The sequence below is a fragment of the Rhinoderma darwinii genome, chromosome 8 (genome assembly GCF_050947455.1).
Source record: "Rhinoderma darwinii isolate aRhiDar2 chromosome 8, aRhiDar2.hap1, whole genome shotgun sequence".
In the NCBI taxonomy this organism is placed as follows: Eukaryota; Metazoa; Chordata; class Amphibia; order Anura; family Rhinodermatidae; genus Rhinoderma; species Rhinoderma darwinii.
In genome coordinates this window covers 67151385-67178969 of record NC_134694.1, presented here as the reverse complement: position 1 = coordinate 67178969, position 27585 = coordinate 67151385, and the positions used below count along the sequence as shown (strand labels likewise).

Genomic DNA, 27585 nt, shown 5'->3' with positions numbered 1-27585 from the left:
TTTTCTATCACTGTGCAACATACTTGTTTTGAAGATCAAATATCCGCTGGCATTCCTCTTTATATCTTTCTTGATGTTCTGCCACTGAGAAGCGTGATCCCCTAGCAAATTTGCTCATTGGCCCCTCACCAGAGCGTGCTTGCTCAGTGGACATTGTTCTCACAACGTCAATTACTTCCCAGCGAGACAACTTCTTAATCTAAAAAAGACAGAGATAGCGATTACATGACTAGTATTAACCTTGAATGCAAAAGAAAAACAAGAAATAGGAATGAAAGCTGCTGCTTCCACAAATAGTGTACTTTACCTTTAAACTTCTCCCACATAAATAAAATAAAAATAAAAAAAAAATATATTATATATATATATATATATATATATATATATATATAGTGTCGTTATCTCAAGCTTTATATAGATTATATGGAGGTCAGTGTGTTGTAAGAAATATATCTTGGCTGTATTTTATCAATTTGACTATTATGTACTGGTTTAACACTTGATAACAATTCTGATATTATTTTCTGGTCCTTCACATTTCCATACTCACCTCTTCCTCTGGGACTCCAAATTTGCGGAGCAGCTGTTTGGCATTTTTTAAGGAAAGTCTACGCAAATCTGCATCCGTTCCGGTCACTGTTTTTTTCACCGGCTGAGGCTCTTTATCATCTTGCTGTTATAAGAAAGTTACATCATTAATAAGATATTCTAGTTTAAGCAATCACGTAGACTGATATCTTATAGTCATCAACAGTGGTTAGCAACTGAACCAATCTTGTAATAGGCGAGCATACTTCTTATATGAAGGAAAGTAGACCAGAGAGGGGACGCAAGAATGCAAATCTACACAAATGTAACCATCATAAATGTTTGCTTATTACAAGAGTATTAATGTCCATTTCTAACCTTTTGTTGTGTTGGTTTGTTAGGAATCTTCACATAAGAGAATCCTTCTCCACAGCCAGTTGGGTCTGCAACTCCAGTCACCTCCAATAGACATTTTCCTTTCATAGCAGCAATAAACGCTCTTGTAGTGTTCCAAGGTGCAGTCCTGACCTGTACAAACATATATGATCATGTATGATATATTCAAACAACACAAAAGTGGAATATTCTCACTTTCCACTCCTTACCTCATCGTCTATCTTCATCTGGAAGTCTTCTTCATTCTCTTCCTCTGGGGCAAAAAAAGATTTTTCTCCATAACCAGCATCCTGCAAGGAAATGATAGAACATTGGATAACGTTGTATGGTCCCCTAAACAAGGTAGTTACCCACACACATATATATATATATATATATATATAAAGGATCGAAATAACAAAAACGCTAAAAGGTAATAGAGTATGGAAAAACTTGTCATCACATGTTCGCTGTATTACATTACGTTCTATGCGTCCATAACTTGAATTCCTAAAATTCACAATGCTGTAGAGCCATCTTAGCACTCATTTCATTTATTAAATAACATCCAAGCTATAACCACTTCCTGCCACTGAAGTTCTCGTCCACGCTCATATCCATCATGGACTACTACTCCACTCTCTCTTGCAGCCTTATTAATAAACCCACAAGCATCACTCTTATCTATCCTCAATTCTACTGCTTGACTCATTTAGGCGGGATTCACACGACAGGGTTTCCCGGCCGGGTGCCGGCCGTTCATAAATCGGCTGGCACCCGGCTGCATTAGGAATAATAGACCCCTAATGGGGCTATTCACACGACCAATTTTTTGACGGCCGGGAAAACCGGCCGTCAAAAAATGGGACATGCCCTATTTTCGGCCGGGTGCCCGGGCCCCATAGAAGTCTATGGGGCCGGGTAATACACGGCCATCACCGGAATGTGTCCCGAGTGATGGCCGGGTCTACCGTCGTTCGCGCTCTATCTCCTCCTCCTCCTCCTCACAGTGCAGAGTGCATGTGAGGAGGAGGAGTGTCTTTTTTTGCTCCCTGTAGGAGTCGGCATCCCCAATCCCCGGCCGGGGATTGGGGATTCCGCTACAGGAGAAGTGCGTGACTACACTGTCCATATATGGACACAGCGAAGTCACTCACTTCTGCAGCGGAATCCCCGACTCTATGGCCGGGGATTCCGCTACAGGAGAAGTGAGTGACTAAGCTGTCCATATATGGACACAGCGATGTCACTCACTTCTGCAGCGGAATCCCCGACTCTATGGCCGGGGATTCCGCTACAGGAGGAGTGACTACACTGTCCATATATGGACACAGCGAAGCCACTCACTTCTGCAGCGGAATCCCCGACTCTATGGCCGGGGATTCCGCTACAGGAGAAGTGAGTGACTACACTGTCCATATATGGACACAGTGACGTGACTCACTTCTGAAGCGGAATTCCCGACCTGTGGCAGGGAATTCCTCTCCAGGAGAAGTCAGTGACTACACTGTCCATATATGGACATTGAAGTCAGTGACTTCTCCTGGAACGGGGGGCTGGGTGGCATCGCCCACAGGGGGCAGGGCGGCTTCGCCCACAGGGGGCAGGGCGGCTTCGCCCACAGGGGGCAGGGCGGCTTCGCCCACGGGGGGCTGGGCGGCTTCGCCCACGGGGGGCTGGGCGGCTTCGCCCACGGGGGGCTGGGCGGCATTACCTACCAGGGGGGCTGTGGCATTATCTACAAAGGGCTGTGTGTGGCAACAAATTTAAATGAAATTCATCCGATTTTAAAACGGACAGGGAAAAAAACGGATGCAAATCGGCAACACGGCCCGGAATCGGAACGGATGCAAACCGGCCGGGAAAATCGGGCAAAAACGGCCGATTCTCCCGGCCGACACTCGGACCCTGTCGTGTGAATGAGGCCTAACACTCTTCTCGCTAACTCTATTCCAGTCCCACCTTGGGCTACCAAAACTTCAGAAAATACTATTCATAAACCATCCATACAATGCCATCTTTAACCTGCCCCTACACGCACATGTCTTCTCTAATCTCCACTGCTGGACAATGCTCTACCACTTGTCTCATTTTTTTCACATATAACATGTTTTGATCACAAAGAATAAAGAAGGTTCACAGTGTCCAAAAGCTGGTAAGGAAATTGGTTTGGTTGTTTCATAATATTACAAATATTACTGACCTTTAAACGCTGCTCTGCTGTAATCATGCTGTAGTACGCACAGCACTGCTCTGGAGAAACCATTGCACGAATCTCTTCTTCTGTTGGTAAGCGGAAATCTGGTTTCAACACCCACCAATTAGAGTCCATACCTAGAACACAAAAAATAAAGGACTATGGAGTACTCAAAGTAAAATCCTTTAGAGCCAGTCATTGGGAGGACAGCACTATGGGTATAGACTTGGCTAGAAATTTCTTGCTCCTATGCAAGCTGTACCCATCTTGTAGCTTTGTCTGTAGGTGGCAAATCTGCTTATTGTCAATCAAGGCTACAAAAAAAACAAAAAAAAACGGTAAAATGTTACCTGTTCTTTTAAAATCAGCGCACAGTTTGAGCCTCTTCCTGATGCTGCTCTCTGAATGGGAAGGAAAAGCTTTTTTTATGTCCTCCATACGAATTCTACGAGGTCTATCTTTACTTTTCCAAAAGAGACGATATATGAACACCTGATAACAGTTAATTAACAAAATTATTTGTAGTTTATGAATTTGCACAATGTGGAATACATAAAATAGTGGATAAAAAACAAACTGTTGCTGGGACAGACCACACACCTGCAAGAAATCACGGATATGCGTGTTTGCCCTTTTGGAGTTTGGGCCAGGAACTTCAAAGAGAGGACACTGCTGCCCAACTACAAAAATATCCACCAAGTCACGAATATAATAGCCTTGACGAGTGCGAATAATCAAGAAATCTGTCTCAGGCATCTTGTGCAAGTAGATTGGAGATCTGAACAAATTATTTTCAAAAGCCTAAGAAAACACAAAAAAGAACTGTTCAGTATAAGTACAGACCAGAAGTGACAACCTGTCATCTGTGTTGGCACATACCTGCAAAAGCTGCCCCGGGTGCAGAGAGCCAAGGAATGGTGAGGTGTGACAATATACGGTCTCTCCATACTTGCAGTCCGGGGCTCCAGGGTCCTTCCCTGGTTTCTATTAAGAAATAAAACAATCAGAAAACAGTGTTCTGATGTCTCCTATACAACCGTATACATTTCTCTATGGTATTTGGTTCTTACTCTCTTATAATAGTTCTTGATTTTTGTTGCCATGCCAACTTGCATCATTAACGGTGGATTTTCTTCACTGTACTCAGCCAAAATGAGGTCTCCATCTTTGCCTGTAAGATCTTGTGATGTTCGCATAAAAAACATCTCCCCTCCACCAGATGCCTGCCGTTCTTGCTCTCTCATCTGATGCACAGGAAATAAATCGATTTATACATGACACAGAAACTAAGAGATATAACTCAATGCGAATGTGATATTGTGATGTATACAACACTGAAAAGTAGGGACAACATGGAGAGCTTTCTGTAGTCCAATGCTTAGGAAGCTACAAAGGGTAGGTCATGTCGAATCTAAACTCCAAAGTAAGTGAAGCAAATACTTAGAACAACTTAGAATAACATTACCTTTGCTTTCTTCTTGATATGTTTAAGAAGAGGCTGTGCAGAGTGTGCTCCTGGCTGGGACAGGGCCCCATATGAATATTTCTTCAATGGGGGACGGTGGCATTGCCGGAGTTTCATCGGACCCATGTGTGTAGGGAAGAAAGGTTGTCTAAGCTCTACAGCTGGGATAGAGTGCTGACACAAAGGAGAAAAGGAACATGATCAATGATGGAAACACTTGACGTTACGATTGGTCACAAAACTATTTTGTGTCGTCCCCCCCCGCCTTCAAGTTTAGCTTTATAAGAGATGTTCACTTTCTTTATTCAATAGATGTTATGGTAGTCACGTCTAAACAAGTCTGAGAGATGATGGCCAACATAGTAGATCGTTTCTTTTTACTACTGTAGGGAAGGCGTCATCCCTTGGTTGAACTTGATGGACGTATGTCTATTTTATACCGTACCGTAATAACTATGTAATATTGGAAACCCCTACAATGGAAGAGGATTCACCATCAACTGCATGATCTTCATCCTGATGTATTACTCAAATAAAGCAAAAAAAAAATAAAAAAAAATGCTCCTATGCTTCTTCCATGACTTCAGTGACTGCCACACTAACACTACATATCACAAGGGTGACCACACTCCTTGCATTCAGTGCCTGGATGTGCCATAAAACGGCTTAGCGCAAATTTAATCTAGACTATGACTTTGTTATGAACTCAACAGGAATACACTTAGAGAACTCTGGCATACTAGTATCAATGCTTTTTTGGGGGCTTGTGTGCAGTAGATGTTTGTTTTGTAAGAATTACCTGAATTATGTTTCCTCCAAATGTTCCTCTTAAGCCCTGCTGTTTTGGATAGTAAAATTCATCATTGGATAAGTTCCAAGGATCTTTTACCTCTGGCTGGGACATGTTCTGTGAGAAAAAAAAACATGAAACTAAATCTCTTAGTACTCTCACCTGCCAGAAATACTTCCGTGATGATCTGTGGTGGTCAACAGAATACGCTATGGGGGCCTTAGATGTGGCTCTTGATTCCATTAGAAAGCTAACATTACATTCAAAGTGCCTTGTCCCTGCTTGCAAAGAAGAGGTGGCAGCACACGTGCTTACGCGCTTTTACTCTCCATTATAGTCTTTGAGAGACAGACAGATACATTAGCGCATTCATCTGTTTCTGTTCACTATAATAGAGGGACTCCATGTACGTATGGCTACGTCTGTGCTGCAAATAAGGGAGGAGGTAAAAGCCCCAATCAATCAAACTTCCACTTGAAACTTTTAAGCCAGATTTTAACGATGCATGTGTAAAGGGCTAAAAAAAAGTCCACAAAAATAAATAACCACAAGGCCAAAATAAGTTCACTTCCTTCGAAATTCTGGGGTCTAAAGAAAATATATTTTTCTGCACAGACGCGGCAGGGTAAAAGGGCAGCGGAGCAATATATTGTAACACCCGGTTGCTCACCAATGTCTTAAGTTCTAAAGGCCTAAATAAATGTAATTGCGCATCTTACTCCACAATTTTGTCTTATTTGCTATGTGACAGATTTCTTAACCATTTGCACCAGAATGTAGTTCCATTTGCACCATGAACGTCAGTTTGTAAAAGTGGAGTAAAATCTAGGTTTGGCTCACTGCCTGGCCAGGATTTGGACATTTATGAAACGCAGCTTTTTTTTCTTTAATGTGCAAATGGGGAAACAAGCTGCATCTCTACTCCACACAGACCCTGGTATTGAAAAAAAGGTGTCATTCAAGCCAATGAGACATTTAATGGCAGCGATGTTTGTTGTGACAGATTTATCAAATACACAGGCGGTCATACATTTTTCACAATATGTCAATAAAGTAGCCCAACTATAACCTACACATTGGCTAAAATGACCCCACTTTTTATAAATGTGGGTCAAAGTGTTCTCATTATATAAACATCTTTATTTTATGAGAAAAAAAAAAAAAGTGATAATGGCAGAACTAAACATCTGCTGGTTCATCACCTTCTAAAAGATTTTAGGATCAGAGGAAATTCAGCACAGAAAGTAATAAAGCCATACATTGCGGGCGTTTTCTGATTACATTGTTTGGTATGATATCACAAATTGCTAAAGAATTTATAACTAGTATCCCAATTTTAATGCAAGTATAATCTGATTTCACTCCCTGCTAGTTCTCGCTGTGTATTGAAGGCAACTGCGGTTAGTGGAGACGAACACCCCCGTAACCATCTACCAGCCGCCCTCACTTCATAATGCACAATAGACTGGACTTGCAAGGCCAGTTTTGCCACAGAAATTGGTTTCCTAGGATAGCAATCAAGATGTTGGACCCAGAAAAAAGGAGGTGGGAGTGAGATTTCAAAAGTGGTAAGGAACTTTTGATACAGATAGGTTACATGGAAGATTTTAGCTGTTTGGATTGTTCTAAATAAGAATATACTGTCCGGAATACCTCAATCAGAGTTGGATCACTTACCTGCTGAGGCTCCTCTTTGATTACCCCAGTTTTTCCTAATAAAATTCTACTTTTCTTTAAAGAGGACTCCTTCTTGCTTTCCTTAGAGGGAGAGTTTGACGTCGTTTCTTCTTTCTCATCTGGGATTTCTGTTGATAAAATACATGCTATATATTGGACTTTCCTTTTTCTCATTGGCTTAACAAAGCAGACAATGTATTTTCCAAATGCGCTTCACCAGTCAACGATAACAATTCTAATGACACGTTTACATGTAACAATACACATCAATAGATAAATTGTTACCAACCCAGTATAATGTTTTCATCGTTGGGGTCTAATGTTAACACAGGAGGCTCCAAAATCTTGTCCATGGCTTGATCATCCCAGATTATATTGTCTTCCCATCGTCCATACACCAGTTCTTCATTGTCAATAGGAAAAATTGAAAACCATGGGCGATCTTCTTCAATAGATGCTAAAAAGCAAAATGAAGACATCTTTGTAAGCGGGTTCACAATATCAAAACACAATTTGATAACAAGTTATCGTATAGCCTGGGCGTAATTGTCACATGACTGTGTGCATCTGCTAACTGGCGCCTGTGGAGGGAGAGTCCATTAGCATTCAGCTGGCATATTTCCTGGTCTGGAGAAAAATCTTTACACACAAGGAACATATAAAATGTAAGTGATCGCTTTCCTGTAAATGTCCAAGGTTTCTTCGTAACATTTCTAACTTCCATCTATTGATCTATTTCAAATTGCCCTATAGTCATGATATCAGGCCTTACCTTGCTGTTCTGGAGGGTGTTTTTCCTTCCCTTTGGAAGAGATCAGTGAACCTGGCATAGTAGGCTTTTGCACTAGAGGCGTTGGCAGATTTAATAGTGATCCACTTCGATTCAGCCCTGCATGGAAGACCCTTTAACATCAGTAAATAAGTAAATACACCTCATGCTACTGACATAATTGCTATCATTGATAATACCTTGCTGGGCATTGTAGGCTGTGGCATTCCTGGTCATACTGGAGGGAAGCCAACCTGCTAAACTGGCTCTCTGGGTCTTTGTGACTTTGTGCTTCACATCCTCCCCATTCCAGATCACATCATCCTCCCACTGAAGCTGCGTTACCATCAGGAAATGTTCATCTTCAAATTGTTTCTCTGTGGATTCCTCCGGTTTCTAAATAAGGTCAGAAAAAAAAAATAAATCTGTAAAGTATTCATAGCAATATTTTAGCCAAGTATCGGCACATAGTTAAACTATTCATGTACCTTGTCTGTTATGTCATCTTCAATAGCATCAACATCATCATTATCATCATCATCATCATCGTCATCCTTCAGCTTAAACCCATAATCGAATCCACTGCCATCTTCAGGTACACCAAGCATGTCATACCACAACTGAGCTGGTCCATAGCGCCATTCTGCTACTCTGGGTTTTGTATCGGCAACTTTATCCGTATCCCCAGTGGACTGTGAGAACTTGGACTCCACAGGAGCCATCATGGTGATCTGCAAAAAGCACAATATTCCAAAATCTCTATCAAAGTTGCATATAATATTTGTAAACAGTTATTTTTAGAGGCATACTGCCAAGGCTAAATGTAATAAACTTTTAAAAAGTGAATTTTCACTCTTGAATACATTTTTTTTTCTCATCTAAATAGGTTCAAAACTCTGTGCTAATTAATTTCTTAATGTATCTTTAAAGCGGACGGAGGGTTATTTTTTCTTATGCCGTGCTCCAAATCCCCCACAAAGACATATATTTTAAAAATAACATGTGGGCAACTAAGAGGGAGCTTAGCGCAGGGGTTCGGAGCGCTGTATCAGAAGAACGGAGCTCTGGCCTGCTATAAATATATCTCAAGAAGTTAATCAGCGCAGAATTTTGGAATTAAAAGCAACAAAGTTAAAAGGTGAAGATTTACGTTAAACATGTAACTGAGAACAGTTACATTTGTTTTAAGGACAACATCCTGACCTCATCATCGGAGAGGCATTGCTCAGGTGGTGGTGGTGGAGCATATTCATATTCCCAACAAGACTTCTTCTCAGTTACTGCCTCTGTTTCTTCTCCCTCTTTTGTCTGAACTTCCTGGGTCAATTCTCTGTGCTTCTTTCTGCGTTTTCGGCGTGCACTGCGCCAGACTGACAGGACATTCTTTCCAGGTCCAAAAAGTCGAAGAAAACGCAAAACCTGGAGGCAAAATGATAATTAAAGATTTAGAAGAACTCATTTTTACCAGAAATACTGTTTACTTATAATGTATCTTTATTATATCAATCATGTGTATCACTGTACTAGCCGCCCCAGCGACACGTGATAAATTATGTGATCACAGGTTGCCCTGTATGGCTAGAGCTGCCGGGCGATACACAGATCAGCTCTAGAATGTGATGAACCTGCCTGTATTTTCTCCTGTTACTGGGGTTGATAAAAGTAAGGTACAAAGTAAGTATAAAGATATAATGACTCCGAAAGATCTTACAGGGGACACATTATGTAAAAAAAAGACACACATTATTTGGATAACCTTAAAAAAAAAAAAAGTTACAGCTGTTTAACTCCTTCAGGACACCGCTTGATTTGGCCATGTGGACACGGACGATTTTTTTCAAATCGGACATGGAGTTTTTTTTATTTTATAACACTGGTCACTTCCTTACACTGACTAACTGTCAAGTAACGCGACTAGTTGACAGTGACAGACTGACAGGGACACTACAAATTGACACGGACACTACAGATTGACACTGACAACTGATTCACGCGAACGAACTCATGCAACGAATTGATGAAGACGAGATAGACATCTACCTAACAACTAAATCTAATTATTATTTTTTGTGAATTATGATGAAAAAAAAAAACCAAACAATTTTTTCCCCCTTATACACTGGGGGGGGGGGGGGTCACACACTGAGAACAGGAAGCTGGAGATGAGAGGGGCTAATGCTGTTTTTGACTTTCTGGGGGGGGGGAGGGGGGGCCAAAACGGCACAGGCTCTGATCTCTGCAACTTCTCTTCACCTACTAAGAGATCAGAGCCTGTATCTGTTATTTTTCACCCACCCTGGGTGAAAACCCACCAATCACAGCAATGGACCACTGCTATTGGTCCATTGCCAGTCACATGGGGCATGGGCAGGGGGGGGGGGGGAAACTATAGTTATTGTCCCCAGACTTAATACAAGTACCGGGAACGGTTTTTAAACGTAGTTACAATGTGATCGGTGGATTTGTACAGATCCACCGATCACATTGATTGCCGGGATTGGACCGCTATTCTGGATCCATTGCCGGTGTCTCGGGAGTGTTAGCTGTCGGGGACAGCTGATCTCCCTGGTCCTGATGCACATTGTGCACTTCCTGGTGCGGGAAGTAACCTCTCGCTATGGCATACAGTCGCGTCCTGGTGCGGGTAGGGGTTAACCTGCACGAGTGAAAACAGTTCCTTAACAGGGTGGCCATTAACAGAACAAAATAGCTCTATACTGAAATGGCTAACGGGAATCTATAATGAGAAAATTACATTACTTATAAAGCAAGCTGTTATATAAAATAGCTTATTCATATGAAAATAACTTCTGAAATTACATTTTTTTTTTTACTCTGACCACTGGAACAGACACAACATTTCCTGCTTTGCGCTGATCACCTTGCAGTTTGTGCTGTAACACTAGGAGTGGGTCAGCAGAGTCATCTCATTATCTTTAGCAGGATTAGAGTGACAGGATTTCAGCTGGAGCCGTTTTAGTGGTAGTCATGTCTACAGACGTCACCATAAGGCCCTGTTCACACGGCATGAAAACCGCACAAGTTAAGCTTCCCATTGACATCAATGAAAAAGCGCATTGTTAGTGCAGACGACGCGTTTTTTTACGCAAGCGTATTTAAAAAATGCATCGCGTGAACAAAGAAGCACCAGGGCAATTCTTTGGCGCGTAGAATGTGCCTAATTCCCATAGTCAATGGGAATCCTAATTACGCACCAAAAAAAAATCTGCTGAAGGCGTGCACACGTCTGTTTTTTTTTAGCGCTGTGTGAATATGGCCTACCTATGTGACATAGGGGAAAGCGGTGGTCTGAAATTGGCTCTGTAGAACGTCAAGACACCAAATAGTAAGAAGCGAAGATAGGGAGTGCAAGTAGAAGCTGGCGACGTTCTTCACCGCAGTCTGCCCACTCACTTCATACTGCAGTACCGGAAGTGGAGAATTAGGTCACAGAGATACTTCACTAGGTGAGTGCGGACTTATTTTTTACATGTAGAGTATGCGAGTTTGACCTCCAGGACAGTCCCCAATCCTTAGAACAAAGTGGTGTCAGAGTTGCTGTAAACCTGGTGCTATGCCGAGAACTGTAACACAATCCCTTCCAAGGAAATTTCAGCATCAAACATAAAGAAAATCTAATCTCTTTTATCGTTTTTTTTCCTTCTTTCTAGAAATTTCTATCTGATCTCCAGTTCTAAGCACCTTAATGGATACTTAATCTTAACATCAAAGCATGTTACGTATTCCCAAGCCATATTTGTAAGGCAAGCCCAGTAGATGAGAATAATGGAAAATACCTTGCCCGGTCTGAATTCTGGGAAAAGCTCAGTGACACTTGGAAGAGGTTTCGTGCCATCTCTCTGCATTATTCCAGCAAGTGGTAAAGTCAACTTTCCCTCCTTTCCCTCACTTTGCCCCTGTTCTTGAGGGCCAATCTCAGATTCTGAATCCGATGAACTGCTGAAGTCCACCTTTTCCAAGGAAGCAGAAGATGGAGCAATAATGGAAGGGAGTATGATTCCATCAGCTTCTTCAGAGGCTGTAAAAAAAAAGTATATTTTTTCTTTTAGGGCTCAGTCCGCAGTGTGATTAGGTAAGAAACAAAACTTTATCGTTAAAATGGATATTCTCCCTTGCATAGTCAACAATCAACTAGCCAAACTATTCCCTGTACGTTTTTGTCATAACTGGTTTCTTGTGTATATCTGCTTACTTTTAACCCCTTCAGGACTGAGCCTGTTTTGGCCTTCAGGACGAAGCAGATTTTTCAAATCTGACATGTGTCCCTTTATGTGGTAATAACTCCGGAATGCTTTTGCCTATCCAAGTGATTCTAAGATTGCCTTCTCGTGACATATTGTACTTTATGTTAGGGAAAAAATTTGGTCGATAAATTCAATATTTATTTGTAAAAAACACCAAGATTTGACGAAAATTTGCAATAATTAGCATTTTTCTAAATTGAAATGTATCTGCTTGTAAAACAGATAGTAATACCACACAAAATAGTCACTAGTTAACATTTTCCATATGTCTACTTTAGTTTGGCATCGTTTTTTGAACATTCTTTTATTTTTCTAGGACGTTACAAGACTTAGAACTTTAGCAGCGATTTCTCATATTTTCAAGAAAATTTCAAAAGGCGATTTTTACAAGGACCAGTTCAGTTCTGAAGTGGCTTTGAGGGCCTTATATTTTAGAAAGTCCCCATAATTCACCCCATTTTGAAAACGGCACCCCTCAAAGTATTCAAAACAGCATTCAGAAAGTGTTTTAACCCTTTAGGCGTTTCACAGGAATTAAAGCAAAGTAGAGGTGAAAGTTACAAATTTCATTTTTTTTTTTACAAAATTCATTTGTAATAAAAAAAAAATCTATACCACAGAAGGTTTTACTCGAGAAATGTAACTTATTATTTATTGCCCAGATTCTGCAGTTTTTGGGGCCTCCTTTTTTTTAGCATATATTTTAGGTACCATGTCAGGTTTGAAAAGGTCTTGTGGGGCCAAAACAATAAAAACCCCCAAAAGTTACCTCATTTTGGAAACTACACCCCTCAGGGAATTTATCTAGGGGTATAGTTAGCATTTTGAACCCACAGTTTTTTTTGCTAAATTTATTTGAATTAGTATGTGAAGATGAAAATCTACTTTTTTTCTGAAAAAACGTAGAAATTGTTAATTTTTTCAAGGAATAAAAGAGAAAAAACACCCCAACATATGTAAAGCAATTTCTCCCGATTATAGAAATACCCCATATGTGGTAATAAACTGCTGTTTGGACCTACAGCAGGACTCAGAAGGGAAGGAGCACCATTTGGATTTTGGAGCTCAAATTTAGCTGAAATGGTTTTTGGGTGCCATGTCGCATTTGCAAAGCCCCTGAGAGGCCAAAACAGTGGAAACCCCCCAAAAGTGGAAATTACACCACTTAAATAATCTATCTAGGGATATAGTGGGCATTTAGACCCCACAAGTCTTTTGCAGGATTTATTAGAATTAGGCCGTGAAAATGAATATCAACATTTCTTCCACTAAAATGTTGCATTTTTTCAATTTCACAAAGGATAAAGGAGGAAAAGCCGCCCAACATTTGTAAATCAATTTCTCCCGAGTACGGCAATACCCCACGTGTGGTCATAAATGGTTTTTCATTAGAAAGTAATTAACCCTTTCTGGACTGATCCATTTTTTTCTTTTCCTTTTTAGTTTTTTCCTCCCCGCGTTCCAAGAGCCACAACTTTTTTATTTTTCAGTCAATAGAGCGGTATGAGGGCTTATTTATTGAGGGACGAGCGGTCGTTTTTATTGGTACCATTTTTTGGTAAATACAAATTTTTGAGCACTTTTTATTACATTTTTAGGTAGAGCGAAGGTGACCAAAAAACAGTGATTTTGCCGTTTTAAATACTTTATTTTTCACGTGAGACGCTCCAGACATCACCCCCCCCACACTACGACATGCTATGTCGTGGTGCGCGCAGGGGTTAATGTGCAGCGGATGGTGCAGAGTGAAAATTATAATTTTCCACTCATATGCCATTTTAGTGCACTACATGTTATGCCCAGTTTGTGCCACTGAAGACAAATACCTCATAAAATATTAACCTGGTTCTCCTGGGTATGGCGATGTCATATCTATGGACGTAAACTGGTGTTTAGGCACGCTGCAGGGCTCAAAAGGGAGGGAGCGGCATTTGGCTTTTGGTGCGCAGATGTAGCTTGGTAGTAGTTCTGTTTGGGGTTTTACTGGTGTTTCAGTTTATAATGTGGGGGCATATGTAATTTGTGCGGGGTACATCAGGGCATAATAAGAGGGTATAATAATGCAGTAAATAAATAATAATCCGCCGATATGTGGCCGGTGTCGCACTGATAAATGGCGCCCGATCTTATCTGCTTTTGGAACACTCTGCACATTTTGCATCGCCATATTCTGAGAGCCAGAACGGTTTTATTTTTTCTCCACCGGAGCGGTGTGAGGGTTCATTCTTTGCGGGACAATCTGTAGTTTTCATTGGTACCATTTTGGGGTAGCAGAAATTTTTTTGATCACGTTTTATTCCATTTTTTGGCAAGCAAGGTGACCAAAAACCATCAATTCTGACAAAGGTTTTTTTTTTTTTATGCAGTTCACCCTGGGCTATAAATTACTTATATTTTATACTGCGGGTCAGTACGATTACGGCGATACCATATGTATATAATTTTTTTTATGTTTTGCAGCGTTTGTGCAATAAAATCACTTATTTATGAAATAAATTATTTTTTGTGTCACCATATTCTGAGAGCCATAACTTTTTTATTTTTCAGTCAAAAACGCGGTGTAAGGGCGTTTTTTGCGGGACGGGTTGTAGTTTGTATTGGTACCATTTTGGCGTAGATGCGACTTTTTGATCACTTTTTATTGTATATTTTGGGAGGGTTGGTAACCAAAAAAATTGTGATTCGGGCACTGTTTTTCATTTATTTTTTTCGCGGTGTTCACCGTGCGGGAAAAATAATATTACAGTTTTATAGTTGGGGTCGCTACGAACGCGGTGATACCAAATATGTGTACTTTTTTTTAACAAAGAATGCTTTTTTTCCTATAATAACTCCTATAATAAATCTTTTCTGTGAGATTTCCAGCAAGGGAAACGAATTCTCGTTTACCTCGTAATCTCGCGAGATTACGCGTGGCTTGCTGGAATCTCACAGAAAAGATTCAGAAGTGTCAGGATTCTGAGTACACATGACGTCCAGGCTGGAGGTCATGTGTATTCATTATCAGGACACTTGTGTATGTGGCTGCACATCATTCTAGTAAGAACACTATGTGCTGTGTAAATGAATGGAGAGGAGTGTATGACGCTGACTGGTCACTGATTGGTCAGCGTCATACACGTAAACACGCCCAGTTAAAAACACAATACACGCCCAGTTGGACATACGAAAAAAAACATACCCAGTTGTCCATTTCAAAGCTCATTTGCATATATATATATATATATAAAATAGCTCATAACTTGGCCAAAAATGAACGTTTTTTTAAAAAAACACGTTACTGTTATCTACATTGCAGCGCCGATCACATGCAATAGGAGATAGGGATTTGAGAATCTGGTGACAGAGCCTCTTTAATGTGGCAATCAATTGTAAACTAAGAGATTTGTTAATTCCCCAGGTAAAGGAACAATCAAAAAACTATATGATGGTCATAGGGCTTTGAAGAAGGCCCATAACCAAAGAAGAACCATGCTTGAGAAATACTGGGGGTTCTTCTTAGAGAATAAGGGTTTAAAGAGGCTCTGTCACCACATTATAAGTGGCCTATCTTGTACATGATATGATCGGCGCTGTAATGTAGATTACGGCAGTGTTTTTTATTTAGAAAAACTATCATTTTTGACGGAGTTATGACCTATATTAGCTTTATGCTAATGAGTTTCTCAATGGACAACTGGGCGTGTTTTACTATATGACCAAGTGGGCGTTGTACAGAGGAGGGTATGACGCTGACCAATCAGCGTCATACACTCCTCTCCATTCATTTACACTGCAGATATCGATATAGCTATATCGCTGTGTTCAGTCACATAAACACACCATAACGCTACTCAAGTGTCATGACAATGAATATACATTACCTCCAGCCAGGACTTGAAGTGTTTTCAGAATCCTGACCACTTCTGTAGCGTCTATGTGATTTACAGCACAGCACAGCGAGATCTCGCTGTGAGTGACAGTTTACAGCATAATCTCGCGAGACTACGCCTGCTATGCTGTAACTCAGAGACGCTACAGAAGTGGTCAGGATTCTGAATACACTTGTAAATAACTAATGTACCGGAGGTACAATGAAAACCATTTTCCCAGCTACCAACTAAATAAATATAAAATATAACCTTTAATAGTAAATGGATTAAAAGTCCAGGAGGGACAGACCAGCACACAGAAAGGTTATGAGGCTCATCTGAGTCTTTAAATCACAGGTAATTGAAGCGCGCGCTTACAAGCCCCATTGTTATCCCCTGAGGACGTTGTGTGAACAACGAAACATGTCGGGGGGGGCTATACACTTAGCAATTTTAACTGCTTGACCTATTGGCTCTCATCTCTTCCACTCTGGTTCACTACTGCTCGTCGCGCAGTCTGCAGCTGCTGACACAGGCACTATCTTGTAACTGGATCTATACACTAAACCCTGCTTTTCTGGCAGCATTCTAAAAGAGCATATGCTAAATGGTCTTTAGCTAATTTTAACCTTTCTGTGTGCTGGTCTGGCCCTCCTGGACTTTTAATCCATTTACTATTAAAGGTTATATTTTATATTTATTTAATTGGTAGCTGGGAAAATGGTTTTCATTGTACCTCCGGTACATTAGTTATTTACAATTGTTGGTCTGACCTGCCAGCTACCAGGGTCTCTCTCTAATATTCCAGATTCTGAATACACATCACATCCCGGCTGGAGGTAATGTATATTCATTGTCCTGACACATTAGTAGCGTTCTAATGTGTTTATGTGACTGCACACAGCGATATACCTATATCGCTATCTCCAGTGTACATGAATGGAGAGGAGTGTATGACGCTGATCACATCACTTCCTGGCTGGAGGTAATGTATATTCATTGTCAGGACACTTGATTAACATTAATGTGTGTGTATGTGGCTGCACATCGTGTTCTAGTAAGAACACGATGCTGCTGTGTAAATGAAAGGGGAGAAGTGTATGACGCTGACTGGTCACTGATTGGTCAGCGTCATACACTCCTCTGTACAACACCCACTTGGTCATATAGTAAAACACGCCCAGTTGTCCATTGAGAAACTCATTAGTATAAAGCTAATATAGGTCATAACTCTGTTTCATTTAGAAAAACGATCATTATTGACACACTGCTGTAATCTACATTACAGCGCCGATCACATCATGTACAATATAGGGCACTTATAATGTGGTGACAGAGCCTCTTTAAGGCCAGTAGTAGGATATAACCTTTCAAAAAAGTCAGTCGAAAATAGACATATCAGTAGTCACTATGCACTAAAGCCTGCATCCAACTCTTGGCTGCTAGGCATGAAAAGGTGTAGGAATTGGTCTTTAAAACGTTAGCGAGAGAAAGAACGGGTGAAATCTTTTCAATTAAATCAGTGCTCAGTCTTATTTTTTTTTTTGTAGTCACCCAAGTTAAAAAAGTTTCAGGCTGCAATCTTTATTTGTTCATTCAGTTTCAGACCACCCTAATATTCAGTTCCAAGCTGTTCTAGTTTCAGGCTTTTCTACTGTGGCTGTATCAATGCCAGTAATACATGCGGAATGTGAGTTCTGTGTATCCAGGATGCTGATATCTTCACTAGCTCTCATGTATCAGCACAACTTTCTCTCTCCACTGATAGCCTATGTGATTCCCCCTCCGCTCCCCTCCCTATCTACACTCGGATACTAACAAGCCTGTGTGGTCTGCCCACCTTGAAGACTTGGAAGCTTTTTCTCTCTCCACTCTCCGATCTGCCATGTAAAATCTCCTTTTTTGCATTTAAGAAGCAAACTAACAATAAATAAAAAAAAAAAGTGTATTCCAAAAGGTGTCCATAGCCTTAAAGAGGCTCTGTCACCAGATAAGTGCCCTATCTCCTACATAATCTGATTGGCGCTGTAATATAGATAACAGCAGTGGTTTTTTATTTTGAAAAACGATTCTTTTTGAGCGAGTTATGAGCTAGTTTAGATTTATGCTAATGAGTTTCTCAATGGACAACTGGGCGTGTTTTTACTTTTTACCAACTGGGTGTTGTACAGAGGAGTGTATGAGGCTGACCAATCAGTGACTAATCAGCCTCATACACTTCTCATTGTTCCAGCCCAGCTTCTTTCACTGCACAATCACACTGTGCTGTGGATCATGCTGGGCTGGAACAATGAGAAGTGTATGAAGCTGATTGGTCACTGATTGGTCAACTTCATACACTTCTTTACAACACCCACTTGGTCAAAAGTAAAAACACACCCAGTTGGTCTTTAAGAAACGAATTAGCATAAATCTAAAATTGCTCATAACTTGCTCAAAAATTTTTCGTTTTTCAAAATAAAAACCACTGCTATTATCTACATTACGGCGCCGATCACATTATGTAGGAGATAGAGCATTTATAATCTGGTGACAGAGCCTCTTTAAAGTCTTATCATTAGTATCTCACCCTTTTATGCAAAAACGATGTTCATTAGTTTGATTCTTAAATCAGCTGTAAACATGAACATCAAATATCTGCAACAAGTCTTATTAGGAGAAAGTGTCATCTTTCTCCCCTTCTAGTAACCTGTAGTCGTCATTGCCCTGCTCTCTGTAAAAATGTTCCGAAACCAATTTAATCCTCATAAAAAAGGTCTGCATCAATAGAGTAAATATTAGGCAGAGAGGAATAGGTGGGAGGAGATGCAGCTGCAGCTTCTCTTTCACTGAAACAGCATGCTGTGGGAGGGGAGGAGGAGAGGAAGTAGGGAGATATCTAATTATATCAGAGTTCAGTGCACAGCACTATGAGGTGTGAAGGCAGAAATAAACGATGTAACTATAACTATATAAATTAAAGGCAAACATCACACAGAAAGAGCCCGTATATATTCACACGAGCATGTTTCATGTCCATGTGCGGTTTGTTTAAATAACTGACAGCACACTGACCAATGCATTTCACTAGGGCTATTCAATCATCCGTGTTTTTTCACGGAGGGTGTGTCCGCTGTGTGAAACTCACTGCATGTCCTATTCTGGTCCATTTTTGAGGAAACTTGTCGCCCCATTGAAGTCAATGTGTGCCTGAAAACAATGGACAGCACACGGACGACATCAGTGTGCTGTCCGTGATTCACGCATCAGTTGCTAAAGAAATTGCAAGAAAAAAAAAAAGTTAAACCAGGAAGTGCTTGCAGAGGAGAAAAGCGGATGCCACATGCAAATCGGACACACTCATGTGAAAGAGGCCTTAACCCCTTAATGACCGCCGATTAGCCTTTCCACGGCGGTTATTAGTGGGCTTTATTCTGATGCAATAGCCGTTTCACAGCGCTGCATCAGGATAAATAAACAGAGCAGGGAGCCGTTAAATCTCCCTGCTCTCAGCTACCAGAGGTAGCTGAGGGCTGGGGACATCCCTACTTGAACGGGTGAGATAGATATTAGTATCGATTTCACGCGTTTAACCCCTCAGATGCAGGGCTAAATAGCGTGCGCCGCATCTGAGTGGTTTTGGAGAGAGGGAGGGAGCTCCCTCTCATCCCACTGACACCCGGCGATAAGATTGCCGAGTGTCTGTGTCTTCTATGGCAGCCGGGGGGGCCTATTAAAGGCCCCCAGGTCTGCCTGTAGTGAATGCCAGAGGCATGACCTAGCAGATGTTAAACGGACAGTCAGTAATACACTGCAATACAAAAGTATTGCAGTGTATTATAAAAGCGATCGGATGTTCGCATATTAAAGGCCCCTAGTAGGACAAGTAAAAAAAAAAAAGTTGAATAAAGTTAATAGAAAAAATGTGAAAAAATTATTTACTATTAGAAAAAACAAAATAAAGGAAAAAAGTTATACATATTTAGTATTGCCGCGTCCGTAACGACCCCGACTATAAAGCTATTACATTATTTAACCCGCACGGTGAACGCCGTAAAAAATAAAATAAAAAACTATGGAAAAATTGCTATTTTCTGTGAATCCTGACTTAAAAAAAAGTGATAAAAAGTGATCAAAAAGTCGCATCTACTCCAAAATGGTACCAATAAAAACTACAAGTCGTCCCGCAAAAAACAAGCCCTTATACAGCTATGTCAACGCAAAAATAAAAAAGTTATAGCTCTACGAATGTGACGATGGAAAACGTAAAATATGGCTTGGTCATTAGGGCCCAGAATGCAAGCAGGAGGAAGGGGTTAAAGAGGCTCTGTCACCAGATTCTAAGTGCCCTATCTTCTACATAATCTGATCGTCACTGTAAGGCTGGGTTCACACAGAGTTTTTTGCAGGAGGAAAACTTCTTCCTCCGTTTCCGTTTGGAATTTTGAGGCAGATTTTCCTCTGCCTGCACGCCGATTTTCCCTGCGTTTTTCGCCTGTGGCCATTGAGCGCCGCAGGCATAAAACGAAACGAAATACGCTTTCTCTGCCTCCCATTGATGTGAAGTGGCTTTGAGGTCCTTAGATATTAGAAACCCCAATGTCACCCCATTTTAAAAACTGCACCCCTCAAAGTATTCAAAACAGCATTTAGAAAGTTTCTTAACCCTTTAGACATTTTGCAAGAATTAAGGCAAAGTAGAGGTAAAATTTACAAAGTTCATAATTTTTTTCCAGAAATTCATTTTTAATCCATTTTTTTTCTACCACAGAAGGTTTTACCAGAGAAATGCAACCCAAAATTTATTGCCCAGGTTCTGCAGTTTTAGGAAATATCCCACACGTGGCTCTAGTGGGCTACTGGACTGAAGCACCGGCCTCCGAAGCAAAGTAGCACCTAATGGATTTTGGGCCTCCTTTTTATTAGAATATATTTTAGGCACCATGTCAGCTTTGAAGAGGTCTTGTGGAACTAAAACAGTGGAAACCCCGCAAAAGTGACCCCATTTGGGAAACTACACCCCTCGAGGAATTTATTTAGGGGTGTAGCAAGCATTTTAACCCGCCAGTTTCTTTGCAAAAATTTTTGGAACTAGGCCATGAAAATGAAAATCTCAATTTTTTCAAATAAAAAGTAGGTTTATCAAATTTTTTTTCATTTCCAAAAGAACTAAAGTAGAAAAAGCACCACAACATTTGTAGAGCAATTTCTCCCGAGTAAAACAATACCCCATATGTGGTAATAAACGGCTGTTTGGACACACGGCGAGGCTGAGAAGGGAAAGAGCGCCATTTGGCTTTTGGAACTCAAATTTAGCAGGAATGGTGTAAAGGATCTGCCAGGCACTACGTCTGTGGAGACTCCCAGGGTTAATCAGTCGACACCTGAGGCCAGACCTCTTAGACTGACACCGGCTCCCACCAATCAGGGTGGCAGGCTCAGGAGTGGGAGAGCCTATCGCGGCCTGGTCAGTCAGAGTTAGCTCCGCCCCCTGTCCATTTATACCTGCAGTTTTCTCTTCCTCATTGCTTGTTATTCTTTTGGATTCCTGGCCCCACTGCTGCTTGCTCCAGCCTGCTTCTGCCGTGCTTCTGCCTTGCTGCAGTTCTCCTTGACTTGACTTGCTTTGCTTTGCTTTGCCCCTGGCTTGCTTCTGTCTCCGTGCCCGCTCGGGTTACTCACTTCGTCCTGGTCCTGACTGTTCGTTCGCCGCTCCGTTTCCTCGTGTCGTTCCGTGGCTACTGCCCCTTCCCTTGCGTGTTCCCTGTTTGTTTTCCTGTGCACTTAGACAGCGTAGGGACCGCCGCCCAGTTGTACCTCGTCGCCTAGGGCGGGTCGTTGCAAGTAGGCAGGGACAGGGCGGTGGGTAGATTAGGGCTCACTTTCCCGTCACCTCCTTCCTGCCATCACAGAATAACAAGCCCTTACCTAGTCTACCATTTCTCCTACGCTGTCGCTATCATGGACCCCCTTGAGACCCTGACCCAGCAGATGCAGGGCCTCTCCCTACAGGTCCAGGCCCTGGCCCAAAGGGTTGGGCGCACCACCTCACCTCTAGAACCCGACCTCAAGTTACCTGACCGGTTTTCAGGGGACCGTAAGACGTTTCTCTCCTTCCGGGAGAGTTGCAGACTATTTCCGCCTTAAGCCCCACTCCTCAGGTTCCGAGAACCAGCGGGTGGGTATCATCATATCCCGACTCCAGGAAGGGCCCCAAGAGTGGGCCTTCTCCTTGGCTCCTGACGCCCCTGAACTTTCCTCTGTTGATCGTTTTTTCTCTGCCCTCGGACTCATTTACGACGAGACTGACAGGACTGCTTTAGCCGAGAGTCAGTTGGTGACCTTACGTCAGGGTAGGAGACCGGTTGAGGAATACTGTTCTGATTTTAGGAAGTGGTGCGTAGCCTCTCAGTGGAACGATCCGGCCCTAAGGTGCCAGTTTAGGTTAGGATTATCTGACGCCCTGAAGGATCTGCTGGTTAGCTACCCCTCGTCTGACTCTCTTGACCAGGTTATGGCCCTAGCAGTACGACTTGACCGACGTCTCAGGGAACGTCAGCTAGAACGCTTCAGTGTGCTCCCCTCTGACTTTTCTGCGATCCCCCCCGAGGTCCCGCCTCCTCGCCCCTCCACGGAGGACTCGGAGGTACCTATGCAACTCGGGGCCTCCATGTCCCCTCGACAACGTAGGGAGTTTCGCAGAATGAACGGTCTCTGCTTCTACTGTGGGGACGACAAGCATCTACTGAACACCTGTCCCAGGCGCAAGAATAAGAAGCCGGAAAACTTCCGCGCCTAAGTGATCATCGGGGAGGTCACTTGGGCGCACAGGTATTTCCCGTTAATGTGAAACGCAATAAAATTTTGCTTCCCTTTCAGGTCTCGTTTGCTGGCCGGTCTGCCACGGGCAGTGCTTTCGTGGATTCTGGCTCATCTGCTAATATCATGTCTGTGGAATTTGCTATGTCTCTAAAGATGCCTTGTATTGATTTACCTTATCCTATCCCTGTAGTAGGAATCGACTCTACTCCCCTTGCTAATGGTTATTTTACTCAGCATACTCCTGTTTTTGAACTCCTGGTTGGCTCCATGCATTTGGAGCAGTGCTCTGTACTGGTAATGCAGGGATTATCGTCTGATCTGGTTTTAGGCCTTCCCTGGTTGCAGTTGCATAATCCCACGTTTGATTGGAATACTGGGGATCTCACCAAATGGGGTAATGAATGTCTTATGTCATGTCTTTCTGTTAACTCTATTTCTCCCCGGGAGGAGGTAAACACGCTTCCTGAGTTCGTTCAGGACTTCGCCGATGTGTTTTCTAAGGAGGCCTCCGAGGTGTTGCCCCCCCATAGAGATTACGATTGCGCTATCGATTTGGTGCCTGGTGCCAAGCTTCCTAAAGGTAGGATATTTAATCTTTCATGTCCTGAACGTGAAGCCATGAGGGTGTATATCCAGGAATGCCTGGCCAAGGGTTTCATTCGCCCCTCGACTTCTCCTGTAGGTGCTGGCTTCTTCTTCGTGGGGAAGAAGGATGGTGGTCTTAGGCCGTGCATTGATTATCGTAACCTGAATAAGGTCACTGTAAGGAACCAGTACCCACTTCCTTTGATTCCGGATCTTTTTAATCAGGTTCAGGGAGCCCAATGGTTTTCTAAGTTCGATCTACGGGGGGCATATAACCTTATCCGCATCAAAGAGGGGGATGAGTGGAAAACTGCGTTCAACACACCCGAGGGTCATTTCGAATACCTGGTCATGCCCTTTGGGTTGTGTAACGCCCCTGCTGTCTTCCAGAATTTTATTAATGAAATCCTGAGAGAGTACCTGGGTAATTTTCTTGTTGTGTACCTTGATGACATACTGGTGTTTTCCAAGGACTGGTCCTCTCACGTGGAGCATGTCAGGAAGGTGCTCCAGGTCCTTCGGGAGAATAATCTGTTTGCTAAGACTGAAAAATGTGTCTTTGGGGTACAGGAGATACCATTTTTAGGGCAAATCCTCACTCCTCATGAATTCCGCATGGACCCTGCCAAGGTTCAAGCTGTGGCGGAATGGGTCCAACCTGCCTCCCTTAAGGCGTTACAGTGTTTTTTAGGGTTCGCCAACTATTACAGGAGATTTATTGCCAACTTCTCGGTCGTCGCTAAGCCTCTTACGGACCTTACCCGCAAGGGTGCTGATGTCCTCCATTGGCCCCCTGAGGCCGTCCAGGCCTTTGAGACTCTCAAGAAGTGCTTTATCTCGGCCCCCGTGCTGATTCAGCCCAACCAAGAGGAGCCATTTATTGTGGAGGTTGACGCTTCCGAGGTGGGAGTGGGGGCCGTCTTGTCCCAGGGTACCAGCTCCCTCACCCATCTCCGCCCCTGTGCTTACTTCTCTAGGAAGTTTTCGCCCACGGAGAGTAACTATGATATTGGCAACCGCGAACTTCTAGCCATTAAATGGGCTTTTGAGGAGTGGCGGCACTTCCTGGAGGGGGCCAGACACCAGGTAACGGTCCTTACGGATCACAAGAATCTGGTTTTCCTAGAATCGGCCCGGAGGCTTAATCCTAGACAAGCTCGGTGGGCACTATTCTTTACCAGATTTAATTTCTTGGTTACCTATAGGGCTGGGTCCAAGAATATTAAGGCTGATGCTCTGTCACGTAGTTTCATGGCCAATCCTCCTTCCGAGAAGGATCCCGCTTGTATTTTACCCCCTGGTATAATCGTCTCTGCCACGGATTCTGATTTAGCTTCTGATATCGCGGCTGATCAGGGTGCAGCTCCCGGGAACGTCCCTGGGGACAAACTGTTTGTTCCCCTGCAATACCGGCTGAGGGTACTCAGGGAAAACCATGACTCCGCTCTATCTGGTCATCCTGGCATCTTGGGCACCAAACACCTCATTACCAGAAACTATTGGTGGCCTGGGTTGCCTAAAGATGTTAGGGCTTACGTCGCCGCTTGTGAGGTTTGCGCTAGGTCCAAAACCCCTAGGTCCCGACCTGCGGGCCTACTACGTCCCTTGCCCATTCCCCAGAGACCTTGGACCCATATCTCCATGGATTTTATCACCGATTTGCCTCCATCTCAGGGCAAGTCGGTGGTGTGGGTGGTAGTCGACCGCTTCAGCAAGATGTGCCACTTTGTGCCCCTTAAGAAGCTACCTAACGCCAAGACGTTAGCTTCTTTGTTTGTGAAACACATCCTGCGTCTCCATGGGGCCCCAGTCAATATCGTTTCGGACAGAGGGGTACAATTTGTTTCCTTATTTTGGAGAGCCTTTTGTAAAAAGTTGGAGATTGATCTGTCCTTCTCCTCCGCCTTCCATCCCGAAACTAACGGCCAAACGGAAAGGACCAACCAATCCCTGGAACAATATTTAAGGTGTTTCATCTCTGACTGTCAATTCGATTGGGTCTCATTCCTTCCCCTTGCTGAATTTTCCCTGAATAACCGGGTCAGTAACTCGTCAGGGGTCTCCCCGTTTTTCTGTAATTTCGGGTTTAACCCAAGGTTCTCCTCCGTCTCCCCTGGTTGTTCCAATAATCCTGAGGCAGAGGAGGTTCATCGGGAACTGTGCACTGTCTGGGCCCAGGTTCAGAAGAACCTAGAGGCGTCCCAGAGCGCACAAAAGATTCAGGCGGATAGTAGACGTTCTGCTAACCCCCGGTTTGTCGTCGGGGATTTGGTCTGGTTGTCGTCCAGGAACTTGCGCCTTAAGGTCCCGTCCAGGAAGTTTACTCCCCGATTTATTGGGCCTTATAAGGTCATTGAAGTCCTCAACCCTGTATCCTTCCGTCTGGAGCTGCCCCCATCCTTCCGCATACACGACGTCTTTCATGCTTCCCTCCTTAAACGCTGCTCCCCGTCCTGGTCCCCCTCTAGGAAACCTCCTGTTCCCGTTCTCACCCCTGAGGGGGTGGAATTCGAGGTGGCCAAGATTGTGGACAGTAGGATGATCCAGGGCTCCCTCCAGTACCTGGTCCATTGGAGAGGATACGGGCCGGAGGAGAGGACTTGGGTACCTGCTCGAGATGTTCACGCTGGGGTATTGGTCAGGAGGTTCCACCTTCTCTTCCCCACTAAACCGGGTCCTCTTAGTAAGGGTCCGGTGGCCCCTCATAAAAGGGGGAGTACTGTAAAGGATCTGCCAGGCACTACGTCTGTGGAGACTCCCAGGGTTAATCAGTCGACACCTGAGGCCAGACCTCTTAGACTGACACCGGCTCCCACCAATCAGGGTGGCAGGCTCAGGAGTGGGAGAGCCTATCGCGGCCTGGTCAGTCAGAGTTAGCTCCGCCCCCTGTCCATTTATACCTGCAGTTTTCTCTTCCTCATTGCTTGTTATTCTTTTGGATTCCTGGCCCCACTGCTGCTTGCTCCAGCCTGCTTCTGCCGTGCTTCTGCCTTGCTGCAGTTCTCCTTGACTTGACTTGCTTTGCTTTGCTTTGCCCCTGGCTTGCTTCTGTCTCCGTGCCCGCTCGGGTTACTCACTTCGTCCTGGTCCTGACTGTTCGTTCGCCGCTCCGTTTCCTCGTGTCGTTCCGTGGCTACTGCCCCTTCCCTTGCGTGTTCCCTGTTTGTTTTCCTGTGCACTTAGACAGCGTAGGGACCGCCGCCCAGTTGTACCTCGTCGCCTAGGGCGGGTCGTTGCAAGTAGGCAGGGACAGGGCGGTGGGTAGATTAGGGCTCACTTTCCCGTCACCTCCTTCCTGCCATCACAAATGGTTTGCGGTGGCCATGTCGCATTTGCAAAGCCCCTGAGGGGACAAGACAGTGGAAACCCCCAACAAGTGACCGAATTTTGGAAACTACACCCCTTGAGGAAATTATCTAGGGGTACAGTGAGCAGTTTGACCCCACAGGTGTTTTACAGAACTTATTGGAAGTAGGCCGTAAAAATGAAAATCAACATTTTTTCAAAGGAAATGTAGGTTTACCTAATTTTTTTTTCCATTTCCACAAGGACTAAAGGAGAAAAAGCAACATTTGTAAAGCAATTTCTCCCGAGTAAAACAATACCCCACATGTGGTCATGAACGTCTGTTTGGACCCACGGTAGGGCTCAGAATGAAGGAGCACCATTTGGATTTTGGAATGGTTTCTGGGAATCATGTCACATTTGCTGAGCCCCTGTAGTACTAGTACAGTGGAAACACCCCAAAAGTGACTCCATTTGGGAAACTGCACCTCTGAGGAATCATCTAGGGGTATAGTGAACATTTTGATCCCAAAGGTTTATTGCTGAATTCATTAGAATTAAAGGGGTTGTCCGAGATAAATTTTTATTTAAAAGTTAAACACACAATACACACATTAAATATTCCCTAATATACTTACCTGTGCAATCTTGCTTCTGTTCTCCGTTCTGGCAGCTCTTTTCTTCAGATCACCTGTCTTCTGACGTCACGTTTTCTTCCTCCTCCACTGTCGTGTCGTGTCCCGATCACATGGTCTCGCCCCAGCGAGACCTCGGATGGGACACGACACGTCACTGGAGATGTGTCGTTTCTGCGGGTGCCCGCCCAGCCTATGCAGCTTTTTTTCACTGTGAGCGCGCCTATGCGTGTTCACAGTGAAAAAAGTGAAGAGGGACGGCACCCGCGGACTAGAGAGGTACAGTGACCTCTGTACTTTTAGTTCTTCCACTATCAAAGCCTACACATAGTAGGCTTTGATAGGGGATCAGACAACTCGAT

At 43.3% G+C, this 27585-nt stretch overlaps 1 protein-coding gene across 3 annotated transcripts in view; it reads right to left on the bottom strand.

Annotated features, from left to right (window-relative positions):
* Window positions 1-27585, bottom strand: part of TAF1 (TATA-box binding protein associated factor 1) — a 77631-nt gene that overhangs the window by 37651 nt on the left and 12395 nt on the right. For all 3 annotated transcript variants that reach the window (XM_075835705.1, XM_075835704.1, XM_075835706.1), the window contains exons 5-22: window positions 11599-11840; window positions 9005-9220; window positions 8290-8532; window positions 8002-8197; window positions 7805-7921; window positions 7322-7489; window positions 7033-7160; window positions 5365-5472; window positions 4566-4739; window positions 4171-4344; window positions 3980-4084; window positions 3701-3901; window positions 3451-3592; window positions 3107-3237; window positions 1134-1214; window positions 907-1056; window positions 551-673; window positions 24-199 (exon numbers count right to left, since the gene is read on the bottom strand). In XM_075835705.1, the coding sequence (XP_075691820.1) occupies window positions 24-199; window positions 551-673; window positions 907-1056; window positions 1134-1214; window positions 3107-3237; window positions 3451-3592; window positions 3701-3901; window positions 3980-4084; window positions 4171-4344; window positions 4566-4739; window positions 5365-5472; window positions 7033-7160; window positions 7322-7489; window positions 7805-7921; window positions 8002-8197; window positions 8290-8532; window positions 9005-9220; window positions 11599-11840 (2875 nt within the window). The remainder of the gene's footprint in view (window positions 1-23; window positions 200-550; window positions 674-906; window positions 1057-1133; window positions 1215-3106; window positions 3238-3450; window positions 3593-3700; window positions 3902-3979; window positions 4085-4170; window positions 4345-4565; window positions 4740-5364; window positions 5473-7032; window positions 7161-7321; window positions 7490-7804; window positions 7922-8001; window positions 8198-8289; window positions 8533-9004; window positions 9221-11598; window positions 11841-27585) is intronic.